The sequence below is a fragment of the Hyperolius riggenbachi genome, chromosome 2 (assembly GCF_040937935.1).
Source record: "Hyperolius riggenbachi isolate aHypRig1 chromosome 2, aHypRig1.pri, whole genome shotgun sequence".
In the NCBI taxonomy this organism is placed as follows: domain Eukaryota; kingdom Metazoa; phylum Chordata; class Amphibia; order Anura; family Hyperoliidae; genus Hyperolius; species Hyperolius riggenbachi.
The window spans coordinates 114,277,974-114,300,686 of record NC_090647.1 but is presented as its reverse complement, the minus strand read 5'-3'; the positions used below and the strand labels follow the sequence as shown (position 1 = coordinate 114,300,686).

Sequence of the window (22,713 nt, the reverse complement as noted above, 5' to 3'; positions counted from 1 at the left end):
ACCTCTTGCTGCAATTGTCCTTTAAAGGTTTCATCAAGCCAGAAGATACTCAAAGTTTTATGTTTTTTTTTTTCCATTTGCTAAAATTATGTTGTGGAAAATAATTTTTCTTAAATTAAATGTATACTTGTTATCACTGTAGTTTTTAATTTGCCTCCATTACCTTTTTTTGAACTGGACACTTTAACCACTTTACCACCGCTGTATTGTGTATCTAAGCCCCTTTGGACTCCACGTACCAAACAAGGAAGTAGATAAACAAGCCCCTCCCTCCCTGTGGCAGAGCAGTGATTGGTGAATGAGAACATTTGTTCGCGAAGCCAATCAAAGTGCCCATTTTGAATGATCACTGGTGTCAATGAGATACCTGTGGTCAATTACAAAATGACAAAAGTGTAAGTACACACTTACAGGTTACTTTCTGTGAACTGTTCAATACACAGCATAGTGTGGGGGCATCTAGTGGCCAAAAATTTAAAATTCACAGTAAATACATTAAAATAAATAAATAAATAAATCACTATTAATTATTAACAACTTTTTCTCTGCTCCCCATAATTTTATTTCAACAAAGAAGGGCTTGTAATTATTGAAAGGGTACAAAAACCGAAAAATACTCCCTTATTTCTAAATAATTTAAATGTTGTAATAGCTAGGACAAATGGGCAAATAAAATGTGTGGGTTTTATTTATGGTAGCCTAAAATGAAATCATTCTTAGCAAAATGTACCACCCAAAGAAAGCTTAATTTATCACAAAAAAATAAAACAAAGCATAGATTATTTAGCTGTGATAAGTAGCAATAAAGTTATTGGTGAATGAACGGGAGTAACGTGAAATGTGAAAACTGCTCTGTTTTTTAAGGGCCATTTTATTTTGACTTAATGTCATTTTAGGCTACGTTCACAGTGGGAAGTTATTATCCTACGTTAATAAAGTGTTTAAATGCAGGTTACCGCTCTGCAATGTTAATCGTATGTGATGTTCACGGTACAACGTAAAAGGTGCGTTGTAAATGTTGTGTTATGGTAATGCACTGCCGCAGTGCGTTACCTCTAAACGCAGATGTTAACAAATACATGGAAACATACTTTTTATTGCCTGCGTGCAGTGTTAGGCTTTCGAGTAGTTTACTACTCAAATTCAGGATTTCAAATGAAGTCTAATGACTTCACGTGTGACCACAGGCAGCGGGAGTTAACTTACCCAGAAGTCTTCGGGGATGTCTGCGTTCCATTATACATCATAGTTCCATAACTCACTACTGTGCCTTCTCCTTCCGGCTTGAAAGAGGAAGCACGGTAGTGAGTCATGGAACGCAGCTTTCATTATGCCTATGATGCGTAATGGAACGTAGATGACCCTGAAGACTTCTGGGTAAGTTAACTCCCTGCTGCCTGTGGTCACACGTGAAGTCATTAGACTTCATTTGAATTCCAAATTCGAGTAGCAAATTACTCGAAAGCCCAACACTGCCTATATGCTCCACTGTATCTACTGTATGCAATGGTAATGCAGCATTAATGTGCGTTAACACTTTCTTGTTGCGTTTTGTAATGCTGCGTTGCGGCTTTAACACAGCAATGCCCCCACGTTTCTCCAATTATCCCTCTTCTTACTGTCAGCAAAATGGGGGGGGGTAGAGAAACACATTATACTACTTCTTCTGAGTATGACGGGGGGGGGGGGGGGGGTAGAGAAACACATTATACTACTTCTTCTGAGTATGACGATACCACATGTGTGACACTTTTTTGCAACCTAGGTGCGCTAAGGGGCCTAACGTCCTATTCACAGGTCATTTTGAGGCATTTGGATTCTAGACTACTCCTCACGGTTTAGGGCCTCTAAAATGCCAGGGCAGTATAGGAACCCTACAAGTTACCCCATTTTAGAAAGAAGACACCCCAAGGTATTCTGTTAGGAGTATGGTGAGTTCATAGAAGATTTTTTTTTGTCACAAGTTAGCGGAAAATGACACTTTGTGAAAAAAAAACCAATACAAATCAATTTTCGCTAACTTGTGACAAAAAATAAAATCTTCTATGAACTCATCATACACCTAACAGAATACCTTGGGGTGTCTTCTTTCTAAAATGGGGTCACTTGTGGGGTTCCTATACTGCCCTGGCATTTTAGGGGCCTTAAACCATGAGGAGTAGTCTGGAAACCAAATGCCGCAAAATGACCCTTGAAATCCTAAAGGTACTCATTGGACTTTGGGCCCCTTAGCGCAGTTAGGGTGCAAAAAAGTGTCACACATGTGGTATCGCCGTACTCAGGAGAAGTAGTATAATGTGTTTTGGGGTGTATTTTTACATATAACCATGCTGGGTGGGAGAAATGTCTCTGTAAATGACACATTTTTGATTTTTTTTAAACACAATTGTCCATTTACAGAGATATTTTTCCCACCCAGCATGGGTATGTGTAAAAATACACCACAAAACACATTATACTACTTCTCCTGAGTACGGCGATACCACATGTGTGACACTTTTTTGCAGCCTAGGTGCGCTAAGGGGCCCAACGTCCTATTCACAGGTCATTTTGAGGCATTTGTTTTCTAGACTACTCCTCACGGTTTAGGGCCCCTAAAATGCCAGGGAAGTATAGGAACCTCACAAGTGACTCCATTTTAGAAAGAAGACACCCCAAGGTATTCCGTTCGGTGTATGGAGAGTTCATAGAAGATTTTATTTTTTGTCACAAGTTAGTGAAAAATGACACTTTGTGAAAAAAACAATAAAAATCTATTTCCGCTAACTGTTTACAAAAAATAAAATCTTCTATGAACTCGTCATACACCTAAAAGAATACCTTGGGGTGTCTTTTTTCTAAAATGGGGTCACTTGTGGGGTTCCTATACTGCCCTGGCATTTTACGGGCCCAAAACCGTGAGTAGTCTGGAAACCAAATTTCTCAAAATGACTGTTCAAGGGTATAAGCATCTGAAAATTTTGATGACAGGTGGTCTATGAGGGGGCAAATTTTGTGGAACTGGTCATAAGCAGGGTGGCCTCTTACATGACAGGTTGTATTGGGCCTGATCTGATGGATAGGAGTGCTAGGCGGGTGACAGGAGGTGATTGATGGGTGTCTCAGGGGGTGGTTAGAGGGGAAAATAGATGCAATCAATGCACTGGGGAGGTGATCGGAAGGGGGTCTGAGGGGGGTCTGAGGGTTTGGCCGAGTGATCAAGAGCCCACACGGGGCAAATTAGGGCCTGATCTGATGGGTAGGTGTGCTAGGGGGTGACAGGTGGTGACAGGAGGTGATTGATGGGTGTCTCAAGGTGTGATTAGAGGGGGGAAATAGATGCAAGCAATGGACTGGCGAGGTGATCAGGGCTGGGGTCTAATGGCCGTTCTGATTGGGTGCCCTAGGGGCAGATAGGGGTCTAATATGATGGGTATCAGTGACAGGGGCTGATTGATGGGTGATCAGTGGGTGATTAGATGGCAGAACAGATGTAAACAATGCACTTTGGAGGTGATCTGAGGGTAGGTCTGGGGCAATCTGATGGTGTGGGTGGGTGATCAGATTGCCCGCAAGGGGCAGGTTAGGGGCTGATTGAAGGGTGGCAGTGACAGGGGGTGATTGATGGGTGATTGACATGTGATTGACAGGTGATCCGTGGGTTATTACAGGGAAGAACAGATGTAAATATTGCACTTTGGAGGTGATCTGAGGGTAGGTCTGGGGCAATCTGATGGTGTGGGTGGGTGATCAGATTGCCCGCAAGGGGCAGGTTAGGGGCTGATTGATGGGTGGCAGTGACAGGGGGTGATTGATGGGTGATTGACATGTGATTGACAGGTGATCAGTGGGTTATTACAGGGAAGAACAGATGTAAATAATGCACTGGTAAATTGATAAGGGGGGTCTGAGGGCAATCTGAGCATGTGGGGTGGGCGATTGGGTGCCCGCAAGGGGCAGATTAGGGTCTATTCTGATGGGTAACAGTGACAGGTGGTGATAGGGGGTGATTGATGGGTAATTGGTGGGTGTTTAGAGGAAAGAACAAATGTAAACACTGCACTTGGGAGGTGATCTGATGTCGGATCTGCGGGTGATCTATTGGTGTGGGTGGGTGATCAGATTGCCCGCAAGGGGCAGGTTAGGGGCTGATTGATGGGTGGCAGTGACAGGGGGTGATTGATGGGTGGCAGTGACAGGGGGTGATTGATGGGTGGCAGTGACAGGGGGTGATTGATGGGTGATTGATAGGTGATTGACAGGTGATTAACAGGTGATCAGTGGGTTATTACAGGGAAGAACAGATGTAAATAATGCACTGGCGAATTGATAAGGGGGGGTCTGAGGGCAATCTGAGCGTGTGGGCGGGTGATTGGGTGCCCGCAAGGGGCAGATTAGGGTCTAATCTGATGGGTAACAGTGACAGGTGGTGATAGGGGGTGATTGATGGGTAATTAGTGGGTGTTTAGGGTAGAGAACAGATGTAAACACTGCACTTGGGAGGTGATCTGACGTCAGATCTGCGGGCGATCTATTGGTGTGGGTGGGTGATCAGATTGCCCGCAAGGGGCAGGTTAGGGGCTGATTGATGAGTGGCAGTAACCGGGGGTGATTGATAGGTGATTGACTGGTGATTGACAGGTGATCAGTGGGTTATTACAGGGGATAGAGGCATACAGTACACAGGGGGGGTCTGGGGGGGGGGTCTGGAGAGAATCTGAGGGGTGGGGGGTGATCAGGAGGGAGCAGGGGGCAGTTTAGGGTTAAAAAAATAGCGTTGACAGAAAGTGACAGGGAGTGATTGATGGGTGATTAGGGGGGTGATTGGGTGCTAACAGTGGTCTGGGGGGTGGGCAGGGGGGTCTGAGGGGTGCTGTAGGTGATCAGGGGGCAGGGGGGGGGAATCAGTGTGCTTGGGTGCAGACTAGGGTGTCTGCAGCCTGCCCTGGTGGTCCCTCGGACACTGGGACCACCAGGGCAGGAGGCAGCCTGTATAATAGGCTTTGTATACATTACAAAGCCTATTATACATTGTGTCAGCGGCGATCCGGGTGCTAGTAACCCGCCGGCGCTTCCGAGCGGCCGGCGGGTTACAGCGCGAGGGGGCGGAGCCAGTCGCCGGCGACTAATCGCGTCACGAATGACGCGATCGCCGCATAACCACACCTGCCGCCGCCTCCGCCGATGGGCGTATTGCGGTCATTTAGGCCCAGTCTTTGCCGCCGCCCATCGGCTGGGGACGGTCGGCAAGTGGTTAATTGTTGCCCTGGATAAATATAACACAGACTTATAGAATCAGTGTTGATACTAACCTTCTTAAGAATCACAAAGTCATTCTCAGCAGCTGTTCTCAGGTTAATTTCATTCTCATACCTGTAAAGAAATGATTTATTTAGTCCAGTGGAGCTAGAATGGAATACAATGCTGTTTGCCACTTGGCAACCGTCAGTGAGCTGTAATTAGTGGCTCAGGAATCAGTCACAGGTGGATCGTTAGCTTCGTAGACATGTTTGATGAATGTTGCCCGGCAAGGATCGATTACTCGGCAGCAGTTCAGGGCTGAGGTCGTAAAGAAGCATCACCAGCCTGCAGGCTAGCAACATGTTTCTATGGAAGGGGTGGAAAGAGGAAGCTCGGTACATGGTGGAGTGGGACTGAGAGAAAACAATGGAGACGACCAGGGCTTGGATGAGGTGATCCCACATCCAAATCTCTCGCTGATGCCACGAGTTCAGAGTGGATTGAGAGCCCCCATACACAGGCTATATTATCAGCAGACTTCCACGTGAGAATGTACAGCACTCAAATGGCACATGGTCAAGGTAGCGGGCCAGTAACTTCACTCATGTACCAATAGGACTTAAACACTGGGACCACAATAAGCCCAACACAGATTCCACAAAAACTCCTTTATTGTAAATATAGCTTTTAAAACTAGTGTAAAGTACAGATCATTATAGGCTGTATAGCGGGTTCACAGCCCTATGTTTCAAGCTATTGCTCTTGTTCACAGTGCAAAGCAATGCACACACACACACACACAACACACACACACACAACAGCCCTCTGTTTCAAGCTATTGCTCTTGTTCACGGTGCAAAGCAATACACACACACACACACACAATCAGAAACCAGTTGATCATCACCCACCAATTTATTATTATTTATTTCTTTATTGATTGTATCCAGGGCCGGATTTCTGCAAAGGCCCAAAGGTCACGGCCTAGGGCGGAAAAAAATCAGAAGGATAAAAGGGCGGCAGGACCTGAGAGAGATAAGAGGCTGCATGTCAAAATAAATCATTTCTCCTGCTCCAAAGCGCCCGGCTTTGCTGCACACACACAGTCAGAATTCCAGAGCTCCGTGTATTTTCCTTACTTTGTGGTGTGCGATGAGACAGTGCTATCTACTGAACATACACGCTTCAGTTTATTGCCAGGGGTGAGAGAAACATGGATCACAATGTAGACAATTTCTGATCCAGTAAAAGTAAACATTTTAACAGAATTATTTCCACTTTACAACTCAAGCTGGGCTAAACAATGTATTGCTGGTCAGATTCTGTTAATGACTTGAGCCATTCCTTCTCCTCTCTCCCCCTGGATTGTAAATCTTAAACAGATAAGGGTTTTTTTTCCTTAGAGAGATTTATGGCAGCCCCTTCTAAGCTAAATCTTAACCCCTTGCTGGCTCATTTTAAAGGCAGCAGTAGTCTAGTATGAGATAGACAACTTCTCTATAATTATAATTACAAATGTACTGTTGTATACTTTTGTATTGTTACATTCTGTTTTGTATACCAAAAGTAATAACATACACTAAAAATTAAAAAAAATATATATTTGTACCGTGTTGGCAAACAGTAAAAAAACACCTGTGAAAGAATCAGTACAATAAATACTATAAAATAAATGCAACAGATCTGTGATTACAGAAGAGCAGAGAGGGAGATGAATGCCGCTCTGCTACTTCATGCCTGGTACACACCATGCAATTTGCCATCAGATAGATGGGTTCAAATTGATTATTTCTGACAGGTCTAATCTGATTTCTGATCATTTTTCTAATCGACTTTGTATAAGTGATCAGAAAATCGATTCAACCCATCTATCTGGTGCGTACCAGGCATTAGGGACTCACTGCTCTAACAGGAAAAACAATCATTCATCATTTTTCAGAGAGAAAACATTCATAGGTATCCTGCAAACAAGTGATCGTTAAGGCTCATACACATATCAGACTATAGTCTTTGGAAAAAGAAAGATCACAGTCCAATCTTACCACCCTTCATGTAGTATGAGAGCTATACCTTCACAGTCTTTTCTATGGAGCTGAACTCCCCATCAGAAAAAATCTTTGCAAGATTCTGCACACACAGATGCTGTACAGACACAAAAGATCAGTATCTGCAAAAGATCTGTTCCTGCCACAGATCCGTTCCTGCAAATTGCATTCATAGTCTATGATATCTGCAGATCCTCATACACACCTTGTTTAACCACCCTGGCGTTCTATTAAGATCGCCAGGGTGGCTGCGGGAGGGTTTTTTTTTAAATTAAGAAAAAAACTATTTCATGCAGCCAACTGAAAGTTGGCTGCATGAAAGCCCACTAGAGGGCGCTCCGGAGGCGTTCTTCTGATCGCCTCCGGCGGCCAAAAGTGACACGGAAGGCCGCAATGAGCGGCCTTCCGTGTTTTGTTTACTTCATCGCCATGGCGACGAGCAGAGTGACGTCATGGACGTCAGCCGACGTCCTGACATCAGCCGCCTCCGATCCAGCCCTTAGCGCTGGCCGGAACTATTTGTTCCGGCTGCGCAGGGCTCAGGCGGCTGGGGGGACCCTCTTTCGCCGCTGCTCGTGGCGGATTGCCGCAGAGCGGCGGCGATCAGGCAGCACACGCGGCTGGCAAAGTGCCGGCTGCGTGTGCTGCTTTTTATTTGATAAAAATCGGCCCAGCAGGGCCTGAGCGGCAGCCTCCGGCGGTGATGGACGAGCTGAGCTCGTCCATACCGCCCGGCTGGTTAACAGACAATTATCTGCAGATCAGACAATCATCTGCAGATCTGAAGATCCATCCTGGTGGATCTGATCTGTAGATGAATGTTTGTTAAACAAGGTGTGTATGAGGATCTGCAGATATCATAGACTATGAATGCATTTTGCAGAAACGGATCTTTTGCAGGAACAGATCTTTTGCAGATACTGATCTGTTGCATGTGTACAGCATCTTTGTGTGCAGCATCTTGCAAAGATTTCTGTCTGATGGGGAGTTCAGCTCCATAGAATAGACTGTGTAGGTATGGTTCTCATACTACATGGAAGGGGGTAAAATTGGTCTGTGATCTTTCATTTTCCTAAAGGCTCATACACACATCAGACCACAGTCTTTGGAAAATGAAAGATCACAGACCAATTTTACCCCCTTCCATGGAGTATGAGAGCCATACCTACACAGTCTATTCTATGGAGCTGAACTCCCCATCAGATAAAAATCTTTGCAAGATGCTGAACACGTTCAAAAGATCAATATCTGCAAAAGATCTGTTCCTGCAAAAGATCCGTTCCTGCAAAATGCATTCATAGTCTATGATATCTGCAGATCCTCATACACACCTTGTTTAACAGACAATTATCTGCAGATCAGACAATCATCTTCAGATCTGAAGATCCATCCTGGTGGATCTGATCTGTAGATGAATGTTTGTTAAACAAGGTGTGTATGAGGATCTGCAGATACCATAGACTATGAATGCATTTTGCAGAAACGGATCTTTTGCAGGAACAGATCTTTTGCAGATACTGAACTGTTGCATGTGTACAGCATCTTTGTGTGCAGCATCTTGCAAAGATTTCTATCTGATGGGGAGTTCAGCTCAATAGAATAGACTGTGTAGGTATGGCCCTCATACTACATGGAAGGGGGTAAAATTGGTCTGTGATCCTTCATTTTCCAAAGACTATGGTCTGATGTGTGTATGCACCCTGAGTGTGTGTGTGTGTGTGTGGGGGGGGGGGGCGGTTGGTGGTACCGGGCCTAGGGCACTGGGAAGTCCAAATCCGGCCCTAATTGTATCTATAAAGCGCCAACATTTTACGCAGCGCTGACATATTACGCAGCACTGATCAATCACCAATCACAACACCTCATGTAAATAAAGTTCAAAACCACCCCAGCATTTAAAAAAAATGGATCAATGCGCTAAATTTTTTCGGCGTGGCGGGTAGCGGCAAATCGGCGGCGAGCGGCGGCGATCGCGTACTACACGCAGCTAGCAAAGTGCTAGCTGCATGTAGGGAAAAAAATTATGCAAATCGGCCCAGCGGGGCCTGAGAAATCCTCCTGCGCAGGTTACCCTGAGCTCGGGATAACCGGCAAAGAGGTTAAGTAAACCAGTAAATAGTGTCAGCATGAGGGCTCATTCACACCAGGGCCCATATGCAATCCAATTTTTCAAAACTTTTCTCCTAGGTGATATTTTTGCATTGTTTCATAAAATGCCCTTTAAATCATCAGCAAGCAAAAAATGATAGTACTTTTTCACCAATTTTGGGTACTTTTTCATTCATAAAATGCTGAAAGGTTGTTATAAAGAGGAAATTAACATTTTTTACTAGGAGATAACTCAGGAGAAAAAAATAATTGCATATGGGCCCTGTGGTCTGTTGTTGGCCCATCTCCCAAAGTGGATGTTAGAGCACCAATGGACATAACAAAGCATGGACCCATTTATACATGTTCATTTCCATTGTGTCTAGGTTTGTCCATTGTATGTCCCCAACACACAAACCTGACCTGTGGGACCTTTCACACTGGAGCATTCTCGTTCCATTGCGTTAACCGTTTTTACCACAGGGTTTCGTGCTGCGGTGCGCATGCGCGTAGTGTGTTTTTTCAATACACTGCCTTGCAGTTTGTATTTCCGCCACATGAATTGAACGCTAGAGAGCCTCACTTATGATTTGACGTGCTGGCAAGAATGAAAGACTCATTACCGCAGGTAAAAAATAAAACTCATTACTGCAGGTATCTACAAAGCCTGTTTTTAGCATTGCGGTGCAATGCAATCGTCCGATCGCACTGCAATGTAAGCGCAGGTTGCTAAGGTGAAATCAGACTGCACCATTTTTCTGTAAAGCAGACACATTGCCATTCATCCTATACCATGTTTCCGCTAAAATAAAACACTGTCTTATATTAATTTTTGTTGGGGTAGCCTTTAGTATATTGCCAGATCCTCCAGTATATAGCCATATTCCCCCTAGTACATAGCCATATCCCCCCAGTGTATAGCCAGATTCCCCTAATACCAAGTATATGATCCCCATGTATATAGCCAGTGTAAGAAGGCAGATTACCCCCCCCCCCCTCATCTCCACCCTGCTGTTGCTGCTGCTGATTTACCTCCCCTGCTCTTGACCCCCTCCTCCAGAAAGTCGGATCTCTCTGCAGGATGCGGCTAATGCTGTCCATAATTAAGCTCTAGATCAGCGGTGAAGGGAGCTAAAGTTGTACAGTAACAGCGCTCTATACAGGAAGTAAACAGAGATCACTTCCTGTATATGGGCTCTGTTACTGTTCATGTTTAGCTGCCTTCACTACTGATCTAAGAGCTGAATCATTCACAACATTAGCCCCAGCCCACAGGGGGATATGACTTTCTGGAGGAGGGGCCAGGAGCAGTGGAGGTAAATCGGCCACAGAGGCGGCGGCTTGGCATCATGGGGGGGAATGGGGGTTGCACAGGTATTACCCCAACTTTTGTCGGCAAACCGGCCCTTGCTCTGTGTGCAGCTAGGTCTCATTTTCGGGGGATGGCTTATATTTCAAGCATGCTTGAAATATAAGCTAGGTCTTATTTTTGGGGGAGGTCCTATTTTAGAGGAAAGATGGAATAATGGAAGACATTCACTCTAGCGGACCTAAGAAGTGGTACAGTGTAGCCGTGCTCTACAGGTAGGCCGCCACTCTAGCACAGGATGAACCAGACCTGAATGTTTCCCTTGTTATTTATGTGTATGTGCATCATTTATTCCCCCCTTGGGTATCACTGAAGAGCACCTGAGCGGGTGGATGGTATTTACCTGCGCTTAAACTCCTCAACGCGGTTCTGTTCATTGTTCAGGTCAGATTCCAGGCGACCTCTGTCACTAGAAAGGGTGTCCAGATGTTTCTTTAGGCTGGAAATGTAGGCATTGAAAAGTGGCTCGATGTCACTTTTTGAGCCACCAGCTCCTCCAACTTTTTGCTGCTGCAGCAGGCTCCATTTGGTCTCAAGCACTTTATTTTGCTGCTCAAGGAACCTAACCTGTCAACAGATAAAAAGACAAATACCATATGGGTCAAAGTTGAAAAATCTTTTTAGGTATAACAACTGGAGAGAGTGATGGTACGTTCAATATAGCATTGCCTGCTTTAAGGCAGGTTTTACTCTTACTTTTTGTGTTGCGGTGGGGATGCCATGCTCCTGCCGCAAGCACCACTCAACACCAATTGGCACCAGTCCTGCTAAAAGTGCCAAACAACACTGATGAAGCAATTCTTGTGAAGACACCAGTCAATGGGACTGATGCATGTAATTGCGCTTATATTGCCGTGCACAGATATAAAACCCTATTAACCTATTATTACCCTTACTATCCACAATGTGTATTGTGAGTTACTCTATAAGAGCAACCCGTGGTACTCATCTAGTGTGTCCGTTGCTAAGGTAAGCTACCGATAGTAAGGATAATATGCGGTGTCTGTACATAGCAATATTACCGCAATTACATGCAACAGGCCCAATGTTAGCTTTTTTTTCTGCACTTCCAGGGCTGGTTCTAGCTACAATGCAGCCCGGGGGCAAACGTAACTTGTAGGCCCCCCTAGCAATTCCCCCCGTCCCCCACAGCCTCTGAGCCGACTTCCAGGACCTATTCCATCACACTCCCAGTCACACAAAATCATTAAATGTCCATCATATGTCCCCAAAAGCATTGTTGGGGTCCCCATTATTCCCCTCTTCCTTTCCCTTACAAACCCTGAGCGTACACACATTATGGTCATGCCCAATACAGGCAGGACACAGGAGGCAGCACCATACTCTATACTCCAGACTTCTCCTCATAGCACCTTTCTTCCTTGTTCCATGCAGGCCAGGCATGTATGGGGACACCATAGCTGGAAGGGAACACACCTTGGGGCCCCTACAGACTCTGGGGCCCTAGGGCAATTGCTCCCTTTGACTCTATGGAAGCCCCGGCCTTGTACACCTCACTTCAGTGAATGTGCATTTAAGGTGAAAAAGGAGACTTTATCTTTCACTCTCGGTCCCCTTAATCTTTGGCTTCCATCAGACTGTAAACAATGCACTGTAAGCATTTTAGCAGCTGTGTGCTGACTCAGCATGCACTACATCACACTGGAAGACCTAGCAGTCACAAGGACAGAACTAAGACCCGCGAACCCACTACAAAACGCTATCGCTAGCGTTTTGTATGAGCGGTTTGTAAGCAATTTCATGAGCGTTTTAGGTAGCGATTTTAAAAAGTGTAATTAATTTGCCAGCGGTTGTGTAGTGGTTAGCGATTAGCGTTTTTAATTCGGTCCTTTCAATTAATTTCAATTTTATTACAGTGTGCAGTAATGTAGAAAGCTAGCAAAATCGCTCTGTATAGGTTTTGACGAGCGATTATGCCAGCGTTTATATACTTTACATTGCAGAAATGGTAACGTTAATTGCTAAACACTAAAAATCCTGCGTTTGCGATTTTGGTAATCGCAATCGCTCCAGTGGAATTTGGCCCATCCATTAACATTAGCTGAGCGTTTAGGGAAATCGCTAGCAGTTTGAATACAAACAAAACAACAAACACAGAACATTTACATTGCGCTTTTCTCCTGGCAGACTCAAAGCGCCAGAGCTTCAGCCACTAGGACGCGCTCTATAGGCAGTAGCAGTGTTAGGGGGACTTGCCCAAGGTCTCTTACTGAATAGGTGCTGGCTTACTGAACAGGCAGAGCCGAGATTCGAACCCTGGTCTCCCGTGTCAGAGGCAGAGCCCTTAACCATTACACCATCCAGCCACCACTCCCTTAACACTCACAAAATCGCTCTAGTGAGTTCCAGCCCCAAGGCCCAGTTCACATTAGCGTTTGCCAACGGAACTGGAAGTACGGTTCCGTGGTACGTTCCTCTGAGCGGACGCAAAAAATGTTGCAGGACCCAATTTTCCGGACCGTTTTGCTCAGCGGAACAGGCACGGAAGGTTTTGCAGCTACATAGTAACAAATAGAAAACTGACAGTTTACAGCACACTGGCTGTAAAAACTGACAGTTTTTCCTGATTCTGATGGCCGGATCCTTATGGCCGGCTCCGCAGAAAAACGCTAATGTGAACCGGGCCTAACAGTTTGCTACTTTCTAATGCAAGTGAATGGAGCTTCTGATGACTGATCAGTGACTGCAGCACTGCATTTCTCCATTTTTGAAAGGCTGATAACAAGGGTACAACAACAGAAAAATGTGTTCCCACTTTTTATTAATTTCAGCAGAGAAGAATAAAAAGGTTGGATGCTGATGTAATGCATAGCACTCTCGCCTTGCAATGCTGAGTCCTGGTTCAAATTCCAACCAGCGCATGATCTGCACATCTGTGCGTGTTTCCTCCGGGCACTCCGGTTTCTTCTCACATCCCAGAAACATACAGATAAGTTAATTGTTAATTGGCTTCCCCCGTAGAAAACAAAATTAGCCATAGACCATGATGGACATATCACTATGGTAGGAATTAGATTGACGTGACTACATACTGTGTAAAGGGCACTGTAGAAAATGTCAGCACTATATAAATAATAATACACTTTTTTTTCAAATCACCACTTTTTTGTATAAATAGATCTTATACTTGAGTATGCTTAAAATGGCTTAGATTGGGTCCCTGATCAATACTGCATTATATTTGCATTACTTTTTAGCCCCTTATGAAGCGATTACCTTCTTTTTACAGCTATAAATTGATTTTCTGTGCTTATAATAATTGCTTTTCCAAAGTACTGGAGATCTGGGGCTGCTGATGATTTTAGTGACAATGATCAGCTTGAATTTTACAGCAGAAGCAAATACAATTAAATGACATTATTAGTCAGAGGCTCATTTTAAGTTATTTTAGGCACACATTAATATAAATGCATCAACCCTTTCAACTAACAGAATCATACACTGCTATTTACATACATGCAGCTGTTTCACACTATTTGGCTATCATCATTGTAAGAAGAGGAATACACCATGAGGCAGAAGATATGGATACAGAGGCATAGCTATGGGTATGGGCAGGGGGGGACATATCCCTGGTGCAGCACTGTGGGGAGCAAAGAACATGGCCACCGCACCCCCAAATGAGTGAGAGGCAGCTTTGGCTGCCTGAAGTGCCCCTGATTCTCCCCCTCCCTCTTCAGAGGAGTGCAGAAGTGTTAACAGCAGCAGAACAAGGGGGGCTCATCTGGCCAACTATAGGTGGTACATCTGGCTATCTAAATGATGGGAAGGAAGACACATCTGGCTATCTAAAGGGAGGCACATTTGGCTAGCTAAACAGCATTTGTACATTTGGCTCCACCCAAATGCTGATGCATGGCCATGCCCAATTTGACCAGAGGGGGCAAAGCCTAACTACACCTCTATATGGAAAATTGGGGAGGAATGCAGTTAGGTTATAGAAAGCCACAAAACATTGATAAAGTGGGCCAAGAAGAATTACAAAAAAGAGACAACCTTCAGCTGAATGTGGTGCTAAGTGCAGAATTGCTCACTTAAAACAGAAACTATTCACACCATCAGTTCCAGCAGGTCACAAAACAGATGCTTTATCCAATCACTTCAGAACATTGCTCCAAATGGGGGTGTGGTCTTCCATAAGAAAGGCAGGTACTTCACTCTCCTACTGTACAACACAGCAATCAAAAACTGACCACACCCCATGTGCTTTTATATAAAACAACAGTCTCATGAACTAATACAAAGAGCAAAGTTAAAATGCACCATTCCATAAAAAGCTGTCTGAGTGTATTCTTTCCTTTCACTGCAATACACTACAGCTTACGGCATCATCGGTCTCCTCCTAGCTTAACATTATAGATTTTGTACGTTTCCTTATTCCGTCTATTAGCATAAACCACTCATGAGAGATGTGTATAGGAAACCACTGTTTACTTTTATCTAGAAACAGTAGTGTGTCTTTACTGTTATGCTCATCATTTGACTGTACAAATCATTTTAATCACTGACTTGGTGAAAGTCTGAAAATAGACAAATTAGAAATGCAAGTGAAGTCTAGACCTCTTTATCTGCTCACTTATTAGCAGTCAGCGATATAAAATATGACTATCATAGGATCAGCATGATAGCTAGAAACACATCACATACAAGCGGAGAGAGAAACAATTTCAAAGAGTAGTAAACCAGGGTGACCAAAATTGTTCTTCTAGAAATCTGACTGTCCCACTGACCTTCCACCTTATTGTTCTCTGGACCACTTACTTAGCACTTTTTGCTAGTTTGTTATCAATGCAGAAATCTCTAAAAACAAAGAATCAGCACGAGAGATAGACAGCTAGGCAAGAAGCATTTAAAAAAAAAAGTTTTGAATAAGTATGGTAGACATGAAGTCTAAAATTACATTGTGGTTATTTAAAACATAAACAGTGTACCTTGTCAATGAATGAGGCAAACTTGTTGTTCAGTGTCTTGATCTGTTCCCTTTCTTCTTTCTTGACGACAGAAATATTTGGATCAATGTCCACAGACATGGGGGTGAGGAGGTTTTGGTTAACGGTCACATTTACTATACCTGCAGATGGAGCAGGCCCACCCCCAAAACCTCCAGCAAAGCCACCACCACCACGACCACCTCCAAAACCACCTCCAAAACCACTGCCAGAACCACCTCCAAACCCACCTCCAAAACCACCAGCAGAACCACCTCCAAAACCCCCAGCAGAACCACCCCCAAAACCACCAGCAGAACCACCACCAAAACCAGACACCCTGGCACCGCCTACTGAGGAGATTGTTCTGCTACCTCCTCCTGCATTCAGAAGGCTTTTGGTGCCAAATCCACCAACTGACGCAGTACGAAAACCATACTGAGGGTTTGAGCCGGTGGTGGCCCTTCGGTTTCCTCCTAATGAGGATGAGCTGAAGTTTCCTCCAGAGGAGGATGTCTGGACATTCCTTCTCATGGTTGCAGCAGGTGTTTTAAGAGTAAGAGGTGGTGGTGAGCTGCAGACAAGTTCAAGAAATGAACAAGTGCATTCTCTTTACTGCCTGTTAGCTTTTATCTTTGCAAAATAATGGGTTTGGCCGTTTTTTTAAAGCTGATCAGTTTACATTTTTGTCCCCATCTTGCCTTGGAGCAATCTCTTGTTGTCAACCTGCTAAAAATACTTAGAGGAAAATATGTTGTTCTGCTTGAAGGCTTACAGGTTGATGGTTTAGTATAGTGGTATAACTTCTTTTTCATGGAAATTGAAAAAAAAAAAAAATTATTCAAGAGGCAAATGATCTTGCTATATTTTATGCAGTCACTAGTCGCAAATGGCATGCAAACAGGTGCCCGGGTCATGCTGAAGAAAATAGTAAAATATTTCTGCAAAGCATGACTACGCTCAAAGGACAGCCAGACTGAAGATATTTTGTGGTGCCTCTCTTGTCCCCAAATCAGTTTTCATTCACACAGGTAACCCATGGTGCAGGCTATGTACATAGGCCACACATTTCTCACTTGGCCCTAAGCTATGACTCTTTCTGCAATAAGACCATCTCCATTCTGCACTAAACCTAGTCTTAAAGTGGTTTGAAATTCAACATTTTTTCTTTGCTCATTATGTTCAGCATAGAACATAGTGATACAAAATAAAACGTAACACATAGTTACACAAAAAAGTTAGCAGAACAGTCCTTTCTTCTTCAGTAGAACACTTCTTGCCACATGCAAAGAGGTGAGAACATTATATTTTGTTTACATCCTTTTCACAGCTACAATCAGTATACAATTCTGGCAGTGCTGAAACTGAGCACACATAGTAGAAGCAGAGAAAGCTAAAAGATGATCACTGGATACATAATATATATGTAAACATAGCAGCTATGCAATACAATGCAATGGCAGCTTTCATAGCAAATAAACTGTACTTTGGGAACTTGTAATTTGTAAATGGGCAATAAAGTGTAGGAATTGAATATTATGTCAGAGATGAATCCCGCTTTAACAATCAACATCTGAGTGTCAAAACTCCTGTGGCTAATAGGTGCTTTCACATTAGCCTGTTGAGTGATGGAGAGCTGGTCTTATCGGAGTAAATGACATGGCTTAGCTCAAAACTTGGAAATGTGAGGCCCTTACTTGCATAGCATAAAGCAGGACTTCCCAGTTGTACAGAAAATGATATTAGGGCGATTGCATATATAAGCAAGGTACAACCCCATTACTAATCTCCAGTCCCTTCAAATACAAACTATACAATAAATACATTAACATTTACCTAACCAACTAAATCTGCCTAGTACTAGTCTAAACTAAATACTAACCACACTTTTAGACTTAACCTTTATTAACCCTTAATTGATCGGACCTTTTTGACTCTACATGAAAGTACAAGCACAAAAGTATACTCCGGAATTCCCTTTTAAGTTTTAGTTTTGATTAAAAGGAAAGTTTCTGTCAGGTATGACAATTCAGGGCTTTTTACAGGAAATGTAGTGTTTGCCAGAAAAGTAGCCATAAATCCATGACTTCTCTTTAGCAGGCCTGGTTTCCCTACATAAAGGGCTTGATTCACAAATCGGTGCTAACTGTTAGCACGCTTGTGAAAAGCCCCTCTTCACGCCTAAACGGAGTTTAGGCGTGTAAAAATGAACTTGTGCGCACATCGCTGTTTTCGCCGCACTGCGATGCGACGTTTTATGCGCACCGCACTGTGCGGACGCAAAGTTTTGTGCGCGGGACTTTGCACGCGAGTTCATTTTAAAAACGGTGCTAACCTAGTTAGCACCCTACTATACATGCCAAAAGTCTTTAGGCGTGCTAACTAGGTTAGCACCCCTTTGTGAATCAAGCCCAATGACTCCTCTCTGATATGGACTTCACACAAATACTGATAAGGAAGTCAGGGAAGCAGATACCAGATCCCTGTCATAAACCATTAACTGTCAAAGCAAGCATCCCCCTGTCCTGTCAATAGGAGGATCAGCCTGAAGTGTTACCCTTTCTGCATGCAGGTTAACACAACAGCAATGAAAGTCTATGGAGCCTAGCACACTTACCTCATCACGTTGCATCATGCCAGGAGTTCCAGATCGGGAAAGTCAACAGTGCATTACTGTAGGACTTCCACGGCGATGCAGCAGTGGCAGAATGCATGGAAGTCAATGACGATGCTGAAATTTTAAATTTGTTAGTGGTGGCAGTGTGGCTTGCATGCATGAAATGATGCAAATACGAAGGGAAACTGGGAATCCCAGTGACATACTTCCTGTGCATCTGGGAGAATGTCACTGGGTGAGGGGATGCAAAAGGTGCGCGGGGGGGGGGGGGACATGCAGAGGGGCTGCACAATGCATATGACCCTGTCGGCACGCTCTGCCACAGAATCGTATGAATGTAGTTTTTGGCATTGTGGTGCGATCTGGCTAGGTGTAAAACCACCCCAAATTAACCTAGAAATAAATAATATCAATTTCTACTATATTTCCATCCTTTCTATAAATGCCAGTCATATCAAAATTAGCTAGATGATCGCTGAAAACCACCTGGAGGTGTCCAAGCAAGAATCATCCGTCTACCACCTTCTCTCACAAAGATCTGCCCATCTCTCATTACACTCTCCACTCCCAGTGGAGTAAGGGTTACATTTCTCCACACACTGACTGTCAGAGTCCTTCAATGCCAATCCATACCATCATGGAGTTGCTAGCCCAACTGGACCTGGGCTTTTATCTTGGACTATTAACAAAGGACTTTCTCCAACATTCTTGGACTTATAATCAAAGTACACAGTATTTCCATAGGATGCTCAGGCTTTATCTAGTTACTATTTCAACGTTTATTCCTATTATTTTACTAAATCAATCTGTTCAATGCCACATACATGTCATTTTTGTGGCATCTTTTATGCATTTATTTTATTAGAAAATAAATGACTAAAAATGATTTGTCTAAGTGCTTTTTCAACATATACTGTACTATGCAAAGAATCCTGTCTTTCTTTACCGATATTTTACTATGATCTAACCTAACTCAACTCTCACACATAACCCTCCCTCTACTGATGCCTAACCCTAAGACCAATGCCTAAGCCTTAACCCTCCCTCTATCGATGTCTAACCCTTAACCCTCCCTCTACCGATACCTAATTTAACTCTCCCTTTTTTGATGTCTAACCCTTAACGTTCCCTCTACCAATGCCTAACCCTTAACACTCCCTCTATGGATGCCTAATCCTTAAACCTCTGTCTACAGATACCTAACCATTAACCCACCCTCTATCGATGCCTAACCCTAATCCCGCCATCTATCAATGTCTAAACCCTTAATCCTTCCTTTACCGATGCCTAATCCTTAAACCTCTGTCCACAGATACCTAACCTTTAACCCACCCACTATTGATGCCCAACCCTTAACCCTCCCTCTACCAATGCATAATCCTTAACCCTCACTCTATCGATGTCTAAACCCTTAACCCTCCCTCTACTGATGCCTAATCCTTAAACCTCTGTCCACAAATACCTAACCCTAAATACCTAACCCTTAACCAACCCTCTATAAATGCCTAACCCTTAACCCTCCCTCTATCAATGTCTAAACCCGTAACCCTTTCTCTAGTGATGCCTAACCCTCAACCCTCCCCCATGGTGCCTAACCCTTTAAGCAACTGGTCATTACTGAAGCCAGATCAGCGCTTAAATAGTTGAGCTGAGCTCTATTCTCCCCACACACAGCACAAGGGAATAAGCCTTTTAGCAATTTTAGCCTTTAAAGTAATAACTAATACAAAAATATGACAGGCTATACTCTGGGGCAAGTTACTGAAATAATTGCAGACAATCCAGTCAAAGGTGTGATATGATAGCTACGCAAAGTGTTTTGCTAACTATGTAAAATGTTTTGCTTCAAGATGTTTCTGCATTTTATGGAAAAACAGAGAGTAATAATAAATAATATGTAGACTATGCTGTCTGACCTGCCCGTCTTCTGCTCCCCAGTATGCTCACATACTAAATTCTGTTGCCTTCTGCCAGTGCTTAGCTCCCAACTATGCCTGAATTGGAACCTAAAACTATAATAATACAATAGCGCTTGTAAAGTGCTTTTTTCCCATAGGACTCAAAGCGCATAAATATGTCTCAGATCAATAGAGGGTTGCAGGCTTGACTGTGTTACAGAGGAAATAGTCAGGTGTTAGTAAATGCCAGAGAAACAGGTGGCTTTTCATTTTAGACTTCAATGCTTCCAGGGATGGAGCTGTCCTGATTGGGTGTGGCAGGGAGTTCCAAAGTATAGGGGCAGCATGACAGAAGGCTCTGTCTCCTAACCAAAGGTTTTGAGGTGGACTCTGGGGGTGACCAAGTTATTAGGTCCTTAAAGAGGAACTCCAGTGAACATTTTTACTGTTGGCAGGTGATGTAGCTGCTGCATGTTTTTTTTGGCATTTTGAAACAGCTGTAAACAGCCATGTCCCACAATGCAGCCAGGTTCACAGACAGGAAACTGCCAAGAGTACAAACTTTTCTTGTTTCTTGTGGGAGGGGTTTCACCACAATATCAGTCATACAGCGCCCCCTGATGCTCTGTTTGTGAAAAGGAATAGATTTCTCATGTAAAAGGGGGTATCAGCTACTGATTGGGATAAAGTTCAATTCTTGGTCTTGATCTAAGATTATGTGGGGTATGATGCAGTTGCAACAAATCCTTCAGGTATCCAGGGCCCAGAGTGTGCAAGGACTTGAATGCTGCTCTCCTTTTTCATGTTTTGTTTTTTTTTCTGTCCCAGGAGAAGTGCCAGGGATGTTGTCACTACTGGTGCACACCACGGCTTATGTATATTGGCCATAAAAAACTGTAATGCAGAGTGACATTCATTAACTCCGGTTTTATATCTATTTTTTGTGTTGAGGTGGGGATGTGGTGCCCCTGCCCCATCCCACCGCAAGTGCAAAAAAATTACAAACATATGACTGTGTGGTGGAGTGAGCCGCCAGAGTCATATGCATCATCCCAGCTCACGTTCAGTGACATACTCCCGGCTGGGCAAGAAGTACCCCACCGGGATTCCCATCGGTCTGTGCATGCCCGCCGCAATACACTGTGCTCCGTCGTCTACACCACGTGTGTTGCCCATAAACTTCCATTAACCCAAGCAGCGTGCATTAAGCGTGGTGTTTGCAGTAACACGTTGTGGCCCTTGCATCGGCTCGGATACTTCCGACACACCGCAAGGGACTGCAATAAGTATGAAAGTCTCCATAAACATAAAATAGGGTAACACAACACAGGTTTAACCTGCAAGTGTAAAAGGGGCCTCAACCTTTATGATATTTTCACACAAGGGCATTGTGTCGGACAATATACTGTAATGGAATTGCTAACGCCAAGCACCAGCTAGTTACAATATTGTAACTAGCTGGTGCCTCGCTCAACATTGTGTGGGGCAGGAATGCATGCACCCTCTCTCTGAACATCCCGTGCACCATCCCACCACATGTGCATTTGCACCATGATGAGGTTGGAAGGAAATTGGCCAGACACTTTGGTGACCGTTTTAAGAAGAAATAAAATAAAACTACAGGAAGACCCAACATAAAACATGGTGCTGCTCAAACTAACGTATCGGGGAGGGGTCATAGTTCCAATGAGTCCAGTACTGTAGACCAGCAGCAGTTGCACCAGAAAACAAAAGAGGTCAGAGGTCTGTAGAATGCAGCAACAACTTTAGCAGGTATTTGGCAGACAAACTATGGCCATACAGCCACTTGATATCAATACTATTAGGGAGTGGGTCTCTCAGGGCACAACATCACCAGCATGCTCTTCTGCAGGCACTAGGCACTAGCAAGGAAGTACGAAGAGCTACTACCAACCACCTGTTCAACTGTCACCCTACCACATTTTTCCCCAAAGCTATTTATTATGAGTCAGGTTTATCAGTGAAAAAGTACAATGCCAGAAGCAGGTGGTCCTCAGTGATCATGTGCTCAGGTCTTTATAGGGGTTAGAGAGGCACCAGGTGAGTTTACAGCTACTTATGATGAGACTGGAGCTACAGTCATGTAGAGAAGCCAGTAGATGATGAGTAGCGTAATAAATATTTGCTGGTTGCTATGGGCAACAACGCTACACGTTTGTTCGACACCATATCACAGAACGTGTGATAGCGTGACACTCATCACAGCAACAGCACAGGAGATAGAACTGCTTAGACGTCGTCAAAGGTTAAGGTGTTTATTCGGAAAACAGATATACAGCAGCAATCTTATCTTTGTTGCATGTTTCGTTACCTCAGCAAAGCAATCGGTCTGTCTTAAGCATTGCAGCTCCTGGTCCATCCCTTGTGAATGGTAAACAGGCTTTATCTTACGAAATCTATGATACGTTGCACTTAGGCCTATATAAAGCATACAGGTAGATGACTAGAAGTAAAGTGAAAGTAGAAGTGAAGTCTGAAGCTAGAAGGTGGAAACTGGAAGTGGGCT

At 43.9% G+C, this 22,713-nt stretch overlaps 1 protein-coding gene across 1 annotated transcript in view; it reads right to left on the bottom strand.

The window, feature by feature from the left end:
* LOC137544836 (keratin, type II cytoskeletal 7-like) overlaps positions 1-18,293 on the bottom strand; it is a 30,690-nt gene extending 12,397 nt beyond the window's left edge. The window contains exons 1-4 of the mRNA XM_068265928.1: positions 18,289-18,293; positions 15,675-16,245; positions 11,066-11,289; positions 5,292-5,352 (exon numbers count right to left, since the gene is read on the bottom strand). Coding sequence (XP_068122029.1) covers positions 5,292-5,352; positions 11,066-11,289; positions 15,675-16,245; positions 18,289-18,293 — 861 coding nt within the window. The remainder of the gene's footprint in view (positions 1-5,291; positions 5,353-11,065; positions 11,290-15,674; positions 16,246-18,288) is intronic.
* Positions 18,294-22,713: the final 4,420 nt, after the last annotated feature.